The sequence below is a fragment of the Bubalus bubalis genome, chromosome 13, assembly GCF_019923935.1.
Source record: "Bubalus bubalis isolate 160015118507 breed Murrah chromosome 13, NDDB_SH_1, whole genome shotgun sequence".
Classification (NCBI taxonomy): domain Eukaryota; kingdom Metazoa; phylum Chordata; class Mammalia; order Artiodactyla; family Bovidae; genus Bubalus; species Bubalus bubalis.
In genome coordinates, this window is record NC_059169.1 from 56,435,362 (window position 1) to 56,455,925 (window position 20,564).

At 40.9% G+C, this 20,564-nt stretch overlaps 1 protein-coding gene across 1 annotated transcript in view; it reads right to left on the bottom strand.

Annotated features, from left to right (window-relative positions):
• The window catches only part of LOC102412116 (phospholipid-transporting ATPase IB), a 90,767-nt gene that overhangs the window by 38,690 nt on the left and 31,513 nt on the right, over window positions 1–20,564 (bottom strand). Inside the window, exons 16-23 of the mRNA XM_025262848.3 lie at window positions 20,134–20,209; window positions 16,736–16,841; window positions 16,065–16,147; window positions 15,676–15,725; window positions 13,579–13,648; window positions 11,371–11,455; window positions 7,585–7,724; window positions 5,943–6,081 (exon numbers count right to left, since the gene is read on the bottom strand). Of these exons, the coding sequence (XP_025118633.3) occupies window positions 5,943–6,081; window positions 7,585–7,724; window positions 11,371–11,455; window positions 13,579–13,648; window positions 15,676–15,725; window positions 16,065–16,147; window positions 16,736–16,841; window positions 20,134–20,209 (749 nt within the window). The remainder of the gene's footprint in view (window positions 1–5,942; window positions 6,082–7,584; window positions 7,725–11,370; window positions 11,456–13,578; window positions 13,649–15,675; window positions 15,726–16,064; window positions 16,148–16,735; window positions 16,842–20,133; window positions 20,210–20,564) is intronic.

Below are 20,564 nucleotides of genomic sequence, written 5' to 3' on the forward strand. Positions count from 1 at the left end.
TTTAAATCTTCATACAAATAAGTTTTATGAGAGTTGGAATTTAATTTAAATATAAATTTATACAATGTCATTTTCATGTTTTCTTTGAAATTTCCTGAAACTTGTGTAGGTTTCAATAACAAAAGTAGCCTCCTGATTTGTATATAATTCAAAATGCCTATATGTATGTATTCCACTGTAGTCAGCACAAATACAAGGAGAAAATAATTTTTCAAGGCTCTTCATTGTTGGTTTATCTGACACTTCCTATGTAAGTGTTCTTTTCCATAAAATATGATTATCATTAAATTCCGATTTTGAAACTTGTAGGTATTCGCTTTGCCTTGCTATATTTTTCAAAACTAGAGATACTAAGCTTTTCAAAGAATTCTAGTGACTTTCTGACATGTTTTATTGTAATGTCCACTTATATTTTGTAATAAGTTACTGGGGAAGTTAACTGCCTGAATGCCGGCAGCTCCTGTCCTACCACTCAGGTTAGAAAGTTAATATTTGTGCAGGTGCTCAGGGACACAAACCAGACATAGATGGGCAAGCCAGCTTCCCACCAAGGATCCTGCATGAGGAGCCCTCTTCCCTGAAGCCACTGCTGCCCACACTGGCTGAATCCAAACAAAGGCTGAAAAGTTTCCATGTATATATTATGACCAAAATTCAAATCAAATCAGCATGCCAGTTCTGAGTGCTTACTGTCACCCAGCTTTATGCTGGGTGCAAAGGAAGATTTACAACAGAATGTGTGATAAGTCTCTTAAAACCCAAGGAAGCAAAGCTAACACAAAAGAAAAAAAACCACGCACACATTCATTGGTAAACCAAATGTAACAGTGCATATGCTGCTGAGGTCAAGAGGCCGCAGATTCATGTCAAATCATGTTATTAGAAAACTTTCAGAAGCGAATAGAACTAGAAGCTGGTCTAGGAAATATGTTAAAAATGTGTGACAGTAACCTTTGTTTTCATTTCTTGCTGTTGACAAAAAACAATCCTAACATATTTGTTTCTGAAAGTAAGCCTCCTGCTAAATTCTTAGCCAAATTTTGTTTGGAACCGGGGTCTAAGACTATATGTAGCCTTTTAACTGCACCATTTTAGCCAACTTTAGCTCCTGGAGAGATGATGGTAGTTAAAACTGCCACAATATTCATAAAGGCAGGAGCTAACATCTACGAAGCCCTCACTCTATCCAATATACCAGCTTAGAAAAACCTTCACAGACTCCCTTCCACATAATTATCACAACCAGCAGAGGTATTGCGACTGTTTTAATAATGAGAAAACTGAGGATTAGAAAAGTCCACAAAGGCACGGGCTTATAGAGACAGAAGATTCAGGTTCAAACCTTGGTCTTTATAACTCTGAAGCCTGACTTTTCAACCACCATGCTTGCTATGCATTTCTCTTCAATGATGTTGGCTCTCAGAACCAGCTCTCAATCTTTTTTCTCTTTGAATTATTCCTCAGCCATTCAAACTCATGAAAGGAACACGAAAGCTCTCTAATGAAAGGCTATTGCTTTTCTGGGGGAAAAAGCAAGAGCTCAGAAAGCCTCTAAGAAAACAAATTAGATCAGCATACACTAGGCAAAGTTGACTGATTCTATCTTTCAACTGGTCTCCTCTGCATGAGTAGCCTCTAAGGGGAGCAGTAAAGTCCAATCTGAGAAGGAAATGGCAACCTACTCCAGGATTCTTCCCTGGAGAATCCTGTGGACAGAGGAGCCTGGTGAGCTGCTGTCCATAGGGTCGCACAGAGTCGGACACGGCTGAACCGACTTAGCATGCGTGCATGCATTGGAGAAGGAAATGGCAATCCACTCCAGCATTCTTCCCTGGAGAATCCCAGGGACAGAGGAGCCTGGTGGGCTGCCGTCTATGGGGTCACACAGAGTCGGACACGACTTAAGTGACTTAGCAGCAGCAGCAGCAAAGTCCAATCTAGAACCCAGAACTTAAGGTCGGAGGATAGCAAGCTGCACTCAATCAACAAACATGTATTGTTTTGCCCTTACAACATGTTACACATTAAGCAACGGTTATAAATCAGGATATTTCAAATCAAAGCACAGAATTCTGATTATCTTCTAAGAACTAAAAACCTGTGCCAACAGTGGGTACTCATTTCCAGAAGGCATGGCTGCTCTGGCTGCCCCTCCGGGGGGCCAGGGCTCCCCCGTGGTCTCCCCCTCCAACGTGTGTGTTGCCTTTTCCCCTACACATGTATGATTGTCCTCTGCCCACTACATGTGTGCGTTGCCCTTCACTCTAGTCCTGCTGGTTCTTCCCCGTGTTTTCAATCCCTGCCCTAAAAAACTGGAGACAGTTTCCCTTCTTTTTTCAAAGGCACCATAGTTATGAAACAGTCATTTGAAAATGGGTACAATTCAATAAAGCAGTTACCTAACGCGATCCAGTTATTCTGAGTAAGGGGTCCTTCACGTGAATTGCAGATTTCTGGTAACAAAAATAAGTCTCATTCTATAAGGAGAAAAACTTTGCTCTTAACAGTAACTGCTGGGTCTCATCTAGGTTGAGTTTCAGTCCTGAGCCAAAGAGACTGTTGAAGTTTCAGGTAAAACCAATGGTTTCAGGGAGTGGGCCTGGCAAAGATGCAATTGAGGAAGGTGGTAAGAAAGCAACTGTCCCTTTTTATGGTGCCGGGCCAGCTGAGCCTCTTCACAAGATACGCAGTAAATTACTGTGGTCATTGAGTGCATGGTTCTCAAGGAACATGGCAAGGCACATTAAAGCAGAAACGTGGGAGAGCTGGAAAAAGGAGAGCATGTGGATGGTATGTTTCCAAATGTTTGCCGGATGGATAAGTGACTGCATGGTGGTCGGACCTGCTTTGTGAGTCTTTCATAATTACATTAATATCTAACATTCCCAGAGGACTTACTAAATGTTTTGCAACAACTTCACGGGAGTTACCTCAAGGCATTCTCACAACAACTCTATCTAGTAAAAACTATTATCATCCCCAATTTGCAGGCAGGAAACTGATGTTTAGAGATGAAATAGCTCTTTCAAAGACAACCAACACTTCATCAATTCTGTTCTCTTCCAGCTACCACCCTAGGTCTCTGCTCCCTTCACAGCAAAACTCTTTGAAACAGTCATCTACTCTCACTGCAGTCATATCAATGAGGGTTGACAGATTAACCCACCAAATGTACCCCAAATTTATACTGGCCCTTGAAAAATGGTGGAGGTAGGCTGCTAGCCCACACACAGAAATCCACATGTACGTTTACAATTGACCCTTCATATCTGTGATTCTTGGGCTGCAAGGAGTCCCTTAGACAGCAAGGAGATCAAACCAGTCAATCCTAAAGGAAATCAACCCTGAATATATATTGGAAGGACTGATGCTGAAGATGAAGCTGCAATATTTTGGCCACATGGTACAAAGAGCCAACTTGTCGGAAAAGACCCTAATGCTGGGAAAGATTGAGAGCAGGAGGAGAGGGAGGCAAAAGAGGACGAGATGGTTGAATAGCATCACTGACTCAATCACCAGTAGTCAGGTATGGATGTTAGAGTTGGACTATGAAGAAAGCTGAGCACCAAAGAATTGATGGTTTTGAACTGTGCTGTTGGAGAAGACTCTTGAGAGTCCCTTGGACTGCAAGGAGATCCAACCAGTCCATCCTGAAGGAAATCAGTCCTGAATATTCATTGGAAAGTCTGATACTGAAGCTAAACTCCAATATTTTGGCCACCTGATGCGAAGAACTGACTCATTGGAAAAGACTCTGATGCTAGGAAAGATTGAAGGCAGGAGGAGAAGGGGAAGAGAAAGGATGGATGAGATGGTTGGATGGCATCACTGACTCAATGGACATGAGTTTGAGCAAGCTCCAGGAGTTGATGATGGACAGGGAAGCCTGGCGTGCTGCAGTCCATGGGATTGCAAAGAGTTGGACACAACTGAACAACTGAACAACAATCTGTGGTTCTGAATGGTGCAGCACTGTCATACGTGCCATTGGGGGAAAAAATCTGAGTACAGGTGGACCCATGAAGTCCAAATCATGTGATTCAAGGATCAAATGGAGTCCTCCTCAATATTCCCCATTACATCCCAGTACAAATGACTGCCATCTCTTGTATAGACTTCTACAAAGGTGTCCTAAAAATGACCTTCTGCCTTCCATTTAGTCCAGTTTCCACACAACAACAAGAAGATATTTTTTTCTTTTTTTTAATTTTAGTTTATTTTAAAACTTTACAATATTGTATTGGTTTTGCCAAATATCGAAATGAATCCGCCACAGGTATACATGTGTTCCCCATCCTGAACCCTCCTCCCTTTTAAAACAAATTATATCACTCTCCTGCTCAAAACCCTACACATTTCTTCCTGTGGCCTGACAAGCTCTCACCTCTGCTTTGCTCCCCATACTCCACCCATGTTGGCCTTTCCACTGCTGCTCAGATAAGACACCAGAGCCATGTGCTCACCATACGTTTGCCTGGAACTTTCCCAGTGATTGCTCCTTCTTCCAATCTGGGTCTCTGCCTCAAATGTCACTTCCCTAATGTGTTTCTGTCTCATTACTCCTCTATCCATGACTATTCCTTGCTTTGTTTTCAGTCTTAACACTTACTGCAATAATATTACAACAGTTGGTGATTTGCTTGTTAATTTTTTGTCTTGTCTTGTAGATGTAAGTTCCTTGAGGAGCGAGACTTTATTACTCAATTTTTCATTCCCAGATCCTAGAATTTTCTGGCACATAGCAAGCATTCAATATTTGTTAAATGAATGAATATAGAGTAGACAAATTAGCAGAAACATAGTTTAAAGGGTGTCTGATGAATACAGGGTCATTTCATAATACATGTTAATCTAACCAGAGCTGAATACCATGATGATCATGAAAAAAATAGTAATTTCAATCCCTTCTTATGATCAAAATTTACATATTCATGGCTAAAAGTTGATTTTAAAACTCCTTTTCCTTTTCTAAATATTTATTTATTTGGATGCAATGGGTCTTAGTTGTGACATACAAACTCTTCAGTTGTGGTTGCTGCTGCTGCTGCTAAGTTGCTTCAGTCGTGTCCAACTCTGTGGACCCCATAGACGGCAGCCCACCAGGGTCCCCCGTCCCTGGGATTCTCCAGGCAAGAACACTGGAGTGGGTTGCCATTTCCTTCTCCAATGCATGAAAGTGAAAAGTGAAAGTGAAGTCGCTCTGTCATGTCCAACTCTTAGCGACCCCATGGACTGCAGCCTACCAGGCTCCTCCACCCATGGGATTTTCCAGGCAAGAGTACTGGAGTGGGTTGCCACAGGTGGGATCTAATTCCCTGTCCATGGATCAAACCCGAGCCCCCTGCATTGGGAGTGCAGTCCTGGCCACTGGACCACCAGTGGAGTTGCTCAACTCCTTTTCCACACATCTGAACCCTAACATACTATCAAACAGTGAAATAATAATAATAATAAAACTATAAAGTCAAACAAGTGACATCAGAGCTTAGAAAAAAACCACTAACTCAATATTTTAATAATGATTAAAATGTTTATGAATAAACATACAATTCAAACACAGATATTCGGATTCATTTGGGTTTTTCTATAAGATTTTATGGAAAAACTAAGACGAACTTTTTGGCCAACCCAATATATACTTCATTAGAGAAAAAAATGTCATAACTTCAAGAATCAAAGGAAAAGAACAAGAAATTACATATGACTCGTGGGCATTCTGCAATCTATTGTTTCAAGACAGTGAAGGAAAGATTAAGAGTTTGCTTTGCTTAGTTTGTTTGAATTCTGCACCACGTGATGGCAAGATTTCACTGCTCTGTACTTTCCTGAAGAAATAAAAAACTATTACTTGAAGGCAGCTCAACCATACATTCTTAACTATAGGCCACATTTAGGATACATGTACAACCAGGCTTTTAAAAAACATTCTTTGTGTCTCTTACCTATGTTAATTGCAGTTTCTTGTTTATCTCCTGTCAAGACCCATATTTTTATGTTCGCTTTCAATAGACTTGTTATCGTTTCCGGAACACGTGCTTGAAGGCGATCCTCAATAGCTGTGGCTCCAAGTAGTAGGAACTTCTAGATGTTTTTGGGAAAAGATAGTCATTATTGCTAATTAAAGATAAAAATATATCGTTTCTTGGCCTTTTGGCTAAGATCAAGTGTAAAGATAATATTTTAAGATGGGATAAACAGAGCAAATTTTGATAAAAGACACACCATCTAATAATTGATTATGCAAAGTCCCATATGTGCATACACTCATACATTTTTTCTAGTATCTTCCACTGGTCTATTTGTTTGTCCCTATTTCACTATAGTGCATCCTTCATGGCTCAGTGGTAAAGAACCCACCTGCCAATGCAGGAGACACAGGTTCGATCCCTGGGTTTGGAATTTCCATTGGAGGAGGAAATGGCAATCCACTCCAGTATTCTTGCCTGGAAAATCCCATGGACAGAGGAGCCTGGTGGGCTACAGTCTATGGAGTCGCAAGAGTCGGACACGACTTAGCAACTAAACCACCACCACCATATAATATATAAACCCTTACACATGTATAAGTCCTTACTTTTGTCTGTAAGACAAATTTCATAATTTTCTCCATAAATCTCTTATCACCAGATGGTTTATTTTATAGTTTTTCTTCCTATTGTGAAGTATTGGCCTACCACTGGAGAGAAGTGGTTACAGTGTTACTTGAAAGTGGACTTTTCAAACTCTGACAATCACTAAAAACATTTTTAAAGGAAGTATGATTGATATACTGAAAAAGAGAGCAAGAAAGCAGGTCATGTATAGTGCTCAATTAGAACCAAAGAAAGCAGAAAAAAGTGAAAAAAATAAAAATTAAAAAAGTGGGAACAAATAAAAACAGTTACAAATACAGTATATATTAAACTAATCATCACTATAAACATGGCCTAAATGTTTATAGTGGTCTAAATATACCAATTAAATGAGGGTTAGATTAGGTTAGGGGCTTCTCAGGTGGCTCAGTGGTAAAGAATCCACCTGCCAATGCAGGAGACATGGGTTCAATCCCTGGGTTGGGAAGATCCCCTGGAGGAGGGTATAGCAACTCATTCCAGTATTCTTGCATGGGGAGTTCCAAGGACAGAGGAGTCTGGTGGGCTACAGTCCATGGGGTCATAAAAAGTCAGACCCAACTGAGCAATTGAGCACACACACACATAAATACATACAATAGAATACTAATATATAAAACACACAAAAGAACAAAGGGAAGAGATTGGAACTCAGTCATTAGCCCAACATTTCAGATGATTATTATATATTATTCTAGCTTATTTTTCTATAATAAACATGTATTTCTTTTCATGTGGGTAAAACTATACAGAGGATAACAAGACTGAAGTGACTCGGATATGATTCAAAACAGGGAGAAATATTTTGAATAGTTTAAAAGACATTTTACGAATTCTCGATACAATAAGACAGATGTATACCTCATAAAAAAAATTTACCTGAGCTTTTAACATGACACCAAGATATAACTACACTGATAAGCTCATTTTCTTCAAATGTGTTGGCATGGACAACACATACAGGGTACATTACCTTTTCAATACTATCGTAACAGTCTTCCAGAGTTTTCATTCTGTCTTTTACCACTGTGATGGCTTTCTTATACATGACCAGCCACTGCTTATACTCTATCTCAGTTAAGTCTATGTAGGCAACACAGAGAGTTCTCAGACCTGCAAGAGAGAGATCACCTGGTGAGGCTTCCAGTGATTGGATAGTAGAGAATTTGAAAACAAAATCCAAAAGTATTTCAGAGCCCATGGGACAATAAAGGCGTTCGTGCCACCTGGTCTTCTTACTCATCTTCCCTCCTCCCCTCGTCCTTGCTCACTGTAGTACCCTCGCTGGTCCTTGTGTTCCCCAACATTTGGACTTGCACATCCTATACCCAGAACGCATTCTCCTGAGGGCCTGTCATTCTCCCTTCCTGCAGTCTCTACCTAACTCACCCTACACAGAGAGCACCTCATTGCTCTGTCCCTTTACCCCGTTTATTTCCTCTCCATAGCACTCCTCACCCCATGACATCATCTATCACTGGCATATTCTCGCAGGACATTAGCTGTCTATGTTTTGTTCACTTCTGCCCTGGAAGCTGAGAACACTGCAGGGCACTATATAGATGCTCAATAACGATTTGTCAAATGAAGGAAAGAATAAGAGGCTTCAGTTTCCAATATCAAAGTAAGCCCAACAAATGCTGAGAATACAGAAAATTAACTTGAATCCCAAGATGTTCAAACTGGATTTAGAAAAGGCAGAGGAACCAGAGATCAAATTGCCAACGTCCTCTGGATCACAGAAAAAGCAAGAGAATTGTGAAAAACATCTATCTCTGCTTCATCAACTATGTTAAAGCTTTTGACTGTGTGGATCACAGCAAACTGTGGAAAATTCTTCAAGAGATGGGAATACCAAACCACTTACCTGCCTCCTGAGAAATCTGTATGCAGAGCAAGAAGCAACAGTTAGAACCAGACATGGAACAATGGACTTGTTCCAAATTGGGAAAGGAGTACATCAAGGCTGTATATAGTCACCCTGCTTATTTAACTTATATGCAGGGTACATCATATGAAATGCCAGACTGGATGAAGCACAAGCTAGAACCAAGATTGTCCGGAGAAATATCAATAACCTCAGATATGCAGATGACACCACCCTTATGGCAGAAAGCAAAGAGGAACTAAAGAGCCTCTTGATGAAAGTGAAAGAGGAGAGTGAAAAAGTTGGCTTAAAAGCTCAACATTCAGAAAACTAATATCATGGCATCTGGTCCCATCACTTCATGGCAAATAGATGAGGGAACAATGGAAACAGTGAGAGACTTTATTTTCTTGGGCTCAAAAATCACTGCAGATGGTGACTGCAGCCATGAAATTAAAAGATGCTTGCTCCTTGGAAGAAAAACTATGACCATCCTCAGTTCAGTTCAGTTCAGTAGCTCAGTCGTGTCCGACTCTTTGAGACCCCATGAATCGCAGCACGCCAGGCCTCCCTGTCCATCACCAACTCCTGGAATTCACCCAAAATCATGTGCATTGAGTCAGTGATGCCATCCAGCCATCTCATCCTCTGTCCCCTTCTCCTCCTGCCTTCAATCTTTTCTAGCATCAGGGTCTTTTCAAATGAGTCAACTCTTTGCATGAGGTGGCCAAAGTATTGGAGTTTCAGCTTTAGCATCAGTCCTTCCAATGAACACCCAGGACTGATCTCCTTTAAGATGGGCTGGTTGGATCTCCTTGCAGTCCAAAGGACTCTCAAGAGTCTTCTCCAACACCACAGTTCAAAACCATCAATTCTTCGGAGCTCAGCTTTCTTCACAGTCCAACGCTCACATTCATACATGACCACTGGAAAAACCGTAGCCTTGACTAGACGGACTTTTGTTGGCAAAGTAATGTCTCTGCTTTTAATATGCTATCTAGGTTGGTCATAACTTTCCTTCCAAGGAGTAAGTGTCTTTTAATTTCATGGCTGAAATCACCATCTGCAGTGATTTTGGAGTCCCCCAAAAATAAAGTCTGACACTGTTTCCACTGTTTCCCCATCTATTTCCCATGATGACCATCCTAGACAGCATATTAAAAAGCAGAGACATTACTTTGCCAACAAATGTCTGTCTAGTCAAAGCTATGGTTTTTCCAAGAGTCATGTATGAATGTGAGAGTTGGACCATAAAGAGAGCTGAATGCTGAAGAACCGATGCTTTTAAACTGTGGTGTTAGAGAAGACTCTTGAGAGTCCCTTGGACTTCAAGGAAATCAAACCAGTCAATCCTAAAGGAAATCAGTCCTGAGTTGGAAGGACTGATGTTGAAGCTGAAACTCTAATACTTTGGGTACTGATGCGAAGTACTGACTCATTGGAAAAGACCCTGAGAAAGATTGAAGGCAGGAGGAAAAGGGGACAATAGAGGATGAGATGGTTGGATGGTATCACCAACTTGATGGACATGAGTTTGAGCAAGCTCCAGGAGTTGGTGATGGACAGGGAAGCCTGGCAGGCTGCAGTCCATGGGGTCACAAAAAGTCGGACACGGCTGAGTGACTGAACTGAACTGAACTGCAATGACATGCCTGAAAAAAATTTTAAATCTGATTATAATATTTTAGGTTAATTCTGGTAAAACATTCAAATACTTGAGAATTTCCTGTTTCTCTGCAGAACAGGCTTCTCAGGTGGCTCAGCGGTAAAGAAGCTGCCTGCCAAGCAGTAGACAAGGATTTGATCCCTGGGTCAAGAAGATCCCCTGGAGGAGGAAATGGCAACCCACTCCAGTATTCCATGGACAGAGGGGCCTGGAGGGCTACAGTCCATGGGGTCCCAAGAGTTGGACATGACTGAGCCACTGAGCACACACACACACAACTCTCTGCAGAAGACCTATAGAAGTTGTGATCAATATAGTTTCCATATGCTTCTACCTATTGTAACCAACCTACAGCACAGGTATATTTTCAGAGACCACTAAAAGATCCAAAATGTAAACTTGCAAAATATCCATACTCTCACATAAGACACACATGTGTCTGTAGGAAGCAGCAGTTTGCAAACTAAAAAGAGAAAGTAGACTATACTTTTCAAGGTAATCTTAATCAGTATTACTCTTTGCTTTTCAAAGCATCTGTAAACCTTTCAATGGATGTTGTTCTTCTTCAAAACTCACTCAAGGAATATATTTCATAAAGAGATGGATGATAAGTCAAAATCAGAAGGATAAAAGAATGCAGGAAAATATCAACTATGCCAGCATTCTGAGTTATACACAAAATGATTAACTTCAAAGCACACAACACAAACCAAAAAAAAAAAAAAAAAAAAAAACCTCTCTATATTTCCAGTTCAGTTCAGTCACTCAGTCATGTCTGACTCTTTGGGACCCCATGGACTGCAGCATGCCAGGCTTCCCTGTCCCTCACCAACTCCTGGAGCCTGCTCAAACTCATGTCCATCAAGTCAGTGATGCCATCCAAGCATCTCATCCTCTGCCTAGAAATAGATAATAGACTGAAGACACTGCTTTAGGAATCAAGGAAGAGCCCACAGTAAAAACATAGATTTTAGTGTTTGCAACTAAGCACAAAATACTGTTGGAGGGGAAGAAAGGGAAAATAATAATACTGCCTGGACAGGGCTTGTTTGGGGAACCATTTATTTTTATTTATTTATTTTTTGAACCATTTATTTTTAACCAAACAGAAGGCATACAAAGTCTCACATACCAGCAAGCTCCCCCGAGCACGCATTGAGGTATAATTTCAACAGTTAAGGACAGCATTACAAAAGGGAACTCAATTCTAAATAATTTTCACTTACCTTCTTTAGCAAAATTTTCCAGATGGACTAATGTCTCCTCCACAAAGAGAGAATTTTCTGAAAGTCTCTCATAAATCACTGAATCCTATAGAAAAAAAGCCACACAAACACACGCTGTGATTAACATCTTATCTAAGCCTGATCATCTGAATTACGAAAACTTTTATCATTTTTTTGTTATAGCTCATAGAAGTGAAGGAGCTCAAGAAGCCGCAGTGAAGGCACAATTCCAGGAAAAAAAGATGTTACATACAGAGGAAGAAAGACGAGGAACAAAGCAAATATCTCATGGGGACAATGCACGTGAGAAGCCAGTAAAGCGAAGTCTGTACAGCACTGAAAGAAAAAAAAAAAATGGTCAGCCTAGAAGTCTATACTCAGCAAAAATTTACTTCAAAAGGTTAGAAAAAATAAAGATGAAATAAATATTTTCTTTCTGACTTAGACTGAAAAAATGTATCACCAATAGATCTATATTGTAAGATATGGTAAAGGAACTCCTTTAGACAAAAGATTATTATGCCAGATGGAAATATGAGTCTGAAAAGCAATGAGCATGGTGTTGGCATGGGCATATATATATATATATACGTTATTTCTCTCATTATCTAGTTCTTTTTATTCTAAGAAATTGGACAAAATGATTAGCTGTAAAGTGTGAAGCTTGTAACATTTGTAAAATTAAAATGTATGACCAGCATACCAGAAGGATTAGGAGAGAGAAATGGAAATATAGAATTGTAAGGTTCTTGCACTATATGTGAAGTAATATAATATCACTTGAAGGAGAAATGTAATAAAGATACCTATTATAAGCCACAAAGCAACTACTAAAATAAAAACTTTAAAACAAGGAAATTGGAAAAAAAATTCAAGTAATCCAAAAGAAAGTATAAAATAAAAAAGAAATATGGGGGGAAAAGAACAACTGGGACAAAGAGAAAATAAATGGCAAGATGATATATTCAAACCTAGTCATATAGATTACCATACTATATAAATGGGCTAAACATCTGTTAAAAGGCAGAGATTTCCAGAACAGATTTAAAACACTAGAACCAATGGCATGCTTCCTAGAAGAAACACATTTTAAAGACACACGTACACACACAAACAAAAACGAAGATTGAAAAAAAATAAAGAAGACTTCCCTGGTCTTAAGACTTTCTTAACCAGTCGTTAAGAATCTGTGCCAATGCAGGGGACACGGGTTCCATGCCTGGTCCTGGAGGATTCCAGCTACCGTGAAGCAACTAAGCCCGTGCACCACAACAAGAGAAGCCATGGCAATGAGAAACCCACACACCACAGCTAGAGAGTGATCCACAACAATGAACCCAGCACAGCCAAAAATAAATAAATAAAATTTAAAACAGTAAAGAGACTATGATGAACAATTCTTCCACAACTAGGAAAAATTCCACAACTTGGATGAAATAAGTAAGTTTCACAACTTGGATGAAATAGAAAAGTTCTATAAAAACCACAAATCAAAGCTAACTAGCTAATTAGAAAAAATGTTCTGAAGAGCTCTATATTATTAAAGAAATTGAATTTGAAGTTATGAATAATATTTCCACCTCAGGTCCATGACTGAGGTGGAAACCTCAGGTCCATGACTATGTGCTAAGTCCCATGAATCCTTTTAGAGACTCACCGAAAGCATAGCAGTAGTCTTGGGAACCCTCATCACAGATGACAAACACATGGAAAGATGTTTGCTATCATCAGTCATCATGGAAATGTAAATTAAACTCACAGTGAGATACACACCTATCAGAACAGCAAAATTAAAAAGACTAACCAGGCCAAATGTTGGTAACAACTGCTGGTAAGAATGTAAATTCAACTTGGTGGTTTCTTAAGAAGTTGATATATAGCTCCCACGTGATCCAATAATTTTACTCCTTGATATTTACCAGTGAGAGATAAAACTATATGTCCATAGACAGAGTTGCAAACAAATGGTCACAAGAGCATTACTTGTAGTAGCCAAAACTGCAAATCATTGGTTGTCAAAAAAATAACTGAGTGACGGCACGTTTTCACTGACATCAAAGTTTAATAAAATTCTGGTGGCATTTCAGTGGGTTTGACGGCCTTGAGATGGACTTTCCAATCTAATGCTGTCAACCACCAGTGATAACAGCACATACAAAGTAACGACATTTTAAAATTCATTACATAATAATGAATCCCAGTACTTACGGCCCCTTTGCAGTAGAGCCGGAGCCGTCCTTCAGGAGTTCGGACAATTATAGACATCCTCTTTCTATTACTAAAACAATATCGAAAGCATTGTTAGTTTCTGCTTTCCTCAGTATGTGGAGCTACCACTCAAGCAAAAACTCAAAGTCAAAAGAACTCTAATTGTTAGAATCCTCAGCTGCCTATGGCTGAAAAGGCTGGCACGTTTATTGCCAGCCTCCTCTTCTTCCTTCTTTATAGACTTCCTTTAACTGAGATTCTGATTATAAATCTCCACCTTTGTCTACTACTATTCTTGTCTTCCGTGGGAATTTACTGACACAAGTATATACAATAGATTATATTAGGATATATTAGATTAATATGTACTATTATAATATAGCACATGATGTATATATAATGTAACGTCTTTATGTATTATGTATACACATGTACAGGCTGCTGTCTATGGGGTCGCACAGAGTCGGACACGACTGACGAAACTTAGCAGCAGCAGCATTATACAACGCATATATTACTTAAAATACACAAACTTTATATACATGTAATGCATTTAATATAATGATTAAAAACTGAGGAGAGGAGGTGAAAGCAGGCCTGGTCCTGTGTGTTTTTCAGTCCTCACACCATCCTCATCAACTAGACCTTTCTGGCCCGGTTTTTCTGCACAGAGATGTTAAATTGCTGGCTCGGTAGATGCCAGAATGAAGAGCTCCTCTCACCTCTGTCCTCCACACACGGTCACGGTAAACTGGCCAAGACAGTCCTTCCCCCTCACCAGGTCATTCGCCCACTCTTAACTCTCCTTCCACCGTTCAGTCACCAGCCCAAACCCCACCTCCCGGCACAGGCTCCCAGGCCCCTCAGAGGTAAACCCCCACCTCCCAGAGCACCACAGTCCCCATCAATTCATATTCATGTTCAATATTCTTTATTGCGCTCAACATGACTGGAGCAGAGGCCGCACAAACAGGCGGTCATCAAGGCCGCCTTACTCCTTGAACAGTGTTCTAGAAAAATATTTTTAGCTTTATACCTTGCAATGCACGCCATGGAGATGAAAATACATTTTTTTTTTAATTCTTTAACTTTTCTTTGAATTTAAGCAAACTCCAGGAGATAGTGAAGGACAGTGAACCCAGCTGTGCTGCAGTCCATGGGGTCATAACAAGTTGGATATGGCTTAACGACTAAACAGCAACTTTTCTTTCACCTCTGGAGGCACAGATTGGTTGACAGCACCAAGGACTTTGGAACCAGTAGACCTGAATTTCAAACCTGATTCTGCCACATATTTGCTTAGAGACATTGGGAAGGTCATTTAAACTGAGCCCCAACTGCAAGTCTTCCACGTGGTATGGTCACCGTGGGCCTCAGAGGACAGTTCTGAACATGTCCCACAGACCAGCTGGGCTCTCAGTCATTATTCCTCCATGTTTTCAAGCTCTTTCAAAAAAAGAACTTTATTTTCCCTCAGGAATAATACTGATCAAGAAAAAGATGTCCAAGATTGGAAGAGAAGTAAGAGGTTCATAGAAATGATGGCCAAAAGAGAGGAGGAGGATATCCTTCAGGGAGAAGAAAATCCTGGTAAAATTGAAACGCTTAAGCCTCAGAGATGGAGAAGGCAATGGCACCCCACTCCAGTATTCTTGCCTGGAAAACCCCATGGATGGTGGAGCCTGGTAGGCTGTAGTCCATGGGGTCGCTAAGAGTCGGACATGACTGAGCGACTTCCCTTTCACTTTTCACTTTCATGCATTGGAGAAGGAAATGGCAACCCACTCCAGTGTTCTTGCCTGGAGAATCCCAGGGACGGGGGAGCCTGGTGGGCTTCCGTCTATGGGGTCGCACAGAGTCGGACACGACTGAAGCGACTTAGCAGCAGCAGCAAGCCTCAGAGAAGAGTATTCCAATTAAAACAATTATTATAATGAGGCCTAGAGAAGCAAGAACTGAACTGAGATGCAAGGGTGTATAGAAGCTAACTAGAATTTCAGGATTCTGTTTTTAGGTTTTCATTTACAGCCAAATCTCAGGTGAATAGTCAAAGAAGAGCCCTGGAAAATGCACATACAGATCAAAAAGATAGCTTACCTAGAAAATTCCAATACATTAAGAATTTCAAATGTGAGTTCTTCTCCCATCTATAGGAAAATAAGACAACATATTCTTACCTTAGGAAAAAAGTATTTGTCTCACAAAGTCACTCACTCTCCCAATCATGAACAAGTTTCACCCTCCAAATACCTATCTTTTTCAAAATACAGCTTTCCTGCAAGTCTGATGAGATGACAGTGCCCTCCTCTGGTAGGAATATTGTTTGCAACCTGGACAGTATTAACAAAAGTGCTTCCTATAGCGACAGATTAAGACTGAAACACCTCTCCAATCTCAAATCAGCATGATTAGAAAAATTGTACACGTGTGTCTCTGGATGTGCAGGTGCATGTAAACCGCTAGAAAGTATATCAAGTATTACTCACAGCTTCTATGGTGACCGAGTTCGGCATCCTTGTAGTGAAAACAAAGCCAAGTTTCTTGGCTCCTTTCACTAAAGCTGCTTCATCTGTCAATAAAAGGCCTGTATTAATGGAGATTGAGCAAGTGTATTAACATTATATTTAATTTCATTTAATACAGATTTCTCCAGCAGTAAAATATCATGTCATTCTTTAGAACTTGGGGTTTTCTAGCCAAATGCATTTATCAGTGCTTCTAGGTAACAGAGTGTTGACAGTAGAGGAAATCTGGTTAAGTAGGGCCTCGGTCAGTGGGACTAATCCACCAGCCTGGAATTGAAACACTTTCCTCCTGCTCACTGAGGTCTTCTCTGTTCTCTACAACATTAGTAGCACTTCCATAAAATGTTGCATAGCCTTAACCTGCCCTGTGCCTGCTTACTGACTGTAACCTGCTTCTAACCCCTGCTCCAAGACCACGCCCTGCCAGCCTTCTGGGCACTTTGGGGGTGTATGGGGCATGTGGAGAGTGGGAGTCCCAGAGCTTCAGAGTGGCTCAGAGCTGTGTATGAATGCCCCAAACAGGTAAGAATTTCAGGGAAGGAGAAAGGCAGGCACAACTGGGGATCCGTGATGGCTCCCCTTCCTCTGTGGGCTCATCACCTGCCAGGCGTTGACAGGCACACGGCACCTACCTGGAGAGGAGGCCTGGTAGCTTATGTTGTTTCCCTCTCTCTCTGGAACAACAGTGTGGCACACACACAACAGGGTAAGAAATTCCTTTATATACTCTTTCGTGGGCTGTAAGAAAGGAACACAGCTAATGAGTCTCTTCCAACCTGCCCCTCAACTCAAAAGTCCTATATAATCTGCATATGTATATACATATAAGTACCAAGTGAGATTTCGCTTCAGGTCCATACAGAGTAAGGCACTGGCTAGAAACCATACCACACATTCAGAATGTGTTTGTGGAGTGGAGGCTGAGTCAGGGGGAGAGGCGGGGGCTGGGGCGACCACAGGGAACAGGAAGACCCTGCTGTCTAGGGATGTTTGTTCTCCTTGGGGACACAGGTGTTCACAAAGCTGGAAGAAACAAGGAGGGGGTGTGATAGGGAAGTCAGGGGCCTATTTTAGGGAGGTGATGCTGAGTACACCATGCGAAATGCTGGGCTGGATGAAGCACAAGCTGGAATCAAGATTGCCGGGAGAAATAACAATAACAGATATGCAGATGACACCACCCTTATGGCAGAAAGCAAAAAAGAACTAAAGACTCCTTGATGAAAGTGAAAGAAGAGAGTGAAAAGCTGGCTTAAAACTCAACATTCAGAAAACTAAGATAATGGCATCTGGTCCCATCACTTCATGGCAAATAGATGGGAAAACAATGGAAACAGTGAGAGACTTTATTTTTGGGGGCTCCAAAATCACTGCAGATGGTGACTGCAGCCATGAAATTAAAAGATGCTTGCTCCTGGGAAGAAAAGCTATGACCAACCTAGACAGCATATTAAAAAGCAGAATTTGCTTTGCAGACATTACTTTGCCAGCAAAGGTCCGTCTAGTCAAAGCTATGGTTTTTCCAATAGTCATGTATGGATGTGACAGTTGGACTATAAAGAAAGCTGGGCACCAAAATACTGATGCTTTTGAACTGTGGTGTTGGAGAAGATTCTTGAGAGTCCCTTGGACTACAAGGAGATCAAACCAGTCAATCCTAAAGGAAATCAGTCCTGAATATTCACCAGAAGGACTGATGCTGAAGCTGACACTCCAATACTTTGGCCACCAGATGCAAAGAACTAACTCATTGGAAAGGACCCTGATGCTGGAAAAGATTGAAGGTGGGAGGAGAAGGGGACGAGAGAGGATGAGATGGTTGGATGGCATCACCGACTCAATGTACATGAGTTTGAGTAAGCTCTGGGAGTTGGTGACGGTCAGGGAAGCCTGGCGTGCTGCTGTCCATGGGGTTGTAGAGTCGGACACAACTGAATTACTAAACTGAACTGAACTGATAAGGGGAAAAAAGCATATTTTGATGTTTAAATTAAGACCTAAATGGAAAGGTTAGTTGTGGGTCTGTGTTCACAGGTGTGGTGGCACACACCAAAGTTTATAGCACTTTCCCAGGACCCAAAATCAGGACACAGATTCATCATTAGTGGAGCTTCAAGATAAATGTGGCTCCTGCATCTTGAGTGTAGGGGTCAGTGACACAGAATGAGGTTGGAAACAGAGAGAGGACCACAGTAGTAAGTCAGGATTCTATCTTAAATGTGGTACCAGTCCTCAGAAGGGTCTTAAGCAAAGGAAGAACATGTACAGGTTTTACATTTTAAAGATCACTTTTATTTATTTTAATTTTTGGCTGCTCCCCAAGGCATTTGGGATTTTAATTCCCTGACCAGGGGTTGAACCCATGCTCCCTGTGTTGGAAGGCAGAATCTTAACCACTAGTCTACTGGGGAAGTCCCAAAGATCACTTTTATTTTTAAGAAGATCAAGATTTCGTTTTAAAGTCTATTTTATCTGATATGAGTATTGCCACTCCTGCTTTCTTTTGGTCCCTATTTGCATGGAAAATCTTTTTCCAGCCCTTCACTTTCAGTCTGTATGTGTCCCCTGTTTTGAGGTGGGTCTCTTGTAGACAACATATGTAGGGGTCTTGTTTTTTTATCCATTCAGCCAGTCTTTGTCTTATGGTGGGGGCATTCAACCCATTTATGTTTAAGGTAATTACTGATAAGTATGATCCCGTTGCCATTTACTTGATTGTTTTGGGTTCGAATTTATAATCCAGCAATCCCACTGCTGGGCATACACACTGAGGAAACCAGAAGGGAAAGAGACACGTGTACTCCAATGTTCATCGCAGCACTGTTTATAATAGCCAGGACATGGAAGCAACCTAGATGTCCATCAGCAGATGAATGGATAAGAAAGCTATGGTACATATACACAATGGAGTATTACTCAGCCATTAAAAAGAATACATTTGAATCAGTTCTAATGAGGTGGATGAAACTGGAGCCTATTATACAGAGTGAAGTAAGCCAGAAAGAAAAACACCAATACAGTATACTAACGCATATATATGGAATTTAGAAAGATGGTAACAATAACCCTGTGTACGAGACAGCAAAAGAGACACTGATGTATAGAACAGTCTTATGGACTCTGTAGGAGAGGGAGAGGGTGGGAAGATTTGGGAGAATGGCATTGAAACATGTATAATATCATGTATGAAACGAATTGCCAGTCCAGGTTCGATGCACGATACTGGATGCTTGGGGCTGGTGCACTGGGACGACCCAGAGGGATGGTAGGGGGAGGGAGGAGGGAGGAGTGTTCAGGATGGGGAACACATGTATACCTGTGGCGGATTCATTTCGATATTTGGCAAAACTAATACAATTTTGTAAAGTTTAAAAATAAAATAAAATTTAAAAAAATAAAATAAAATAGAAAAAAAAAAAAAGATCAAGATTTCCCATCAGCTAGATCAATATCTTAAAATAGATAAGTGAAGATATTGATTGCATGCTATAGAACCAAAAGAGTTTAAAAGCAGATAGAGATAGGATTTTACAGATTGCTACATAGTATAATATTCCTATATAATGTCTGAATTCATTCACACTCAAGTCAAGGCATGCTGCTGCTGCTAAGTTGCTCCAGTCATGTCTGACTCTGTGCTACCCCATAGACAGCAGCCCACCAGCTCCGCCATCCCTGGGATTCTCCAGGCAAGAATACTGGAGTGGGTTGCCATTTCCTTCTCCAATGCATGAAGGTGAAAAGTGAAAGTGAAGTCACTCAATCCTGTCCGGCTCTGAGCAACCCCATGGACTGTAGCCTACCGGGCTCCTCTGTCCCTGGGATTTTCCAGGCAAGAGTACTGGAGTGGGGTGCCATCGCCTTCTCCAAAGTCAAGGCATAGCTCATACTTATGTTAAATTCCTTGCTTACTATTTTAATACCAAGAACTTTTCAAGACTCTCTCTCTTTTCCTTTTAGGAAAATATATGTATGTTTGAAAGTTATATCGTAGTACCCTGTCAACATAGAGGGAAAATAGCAGACTCACATGATCATTCTCAAAGTTCTGCAATAATGCTGGGTCATTGAATTCGTAGGTGTCTGAGATGAAGCAAGGAGACTGACTGAAGAAGAACAGAGAAGATTCATTTTAACTATAAGTTCCTGGTAGTACCAGTCAGCAATCACACTGACCCAATGAAATATAGCCCCATCTTCTGTTTTCCCTAAATCACACTTACAACTAGTAAATATTCAGTGTTCTGTCAAATTATAATTCCCCGGTGGCTCAATGGTAAAAGAAACAGCCTGCTAATGCAGGAGATTCAGGAGACATGGGTAGATCCTTGGGTTGGGAAGATCCCCTGGAGAAGGGAATGGCAACCCACTCCAGTAATTCTTGCCTGGAAAACTGCCATGGACAGAGGAACCTGGTGGGGCTACAGTCCAGGAGTCACACAGAGTCAGACATGACTGAAC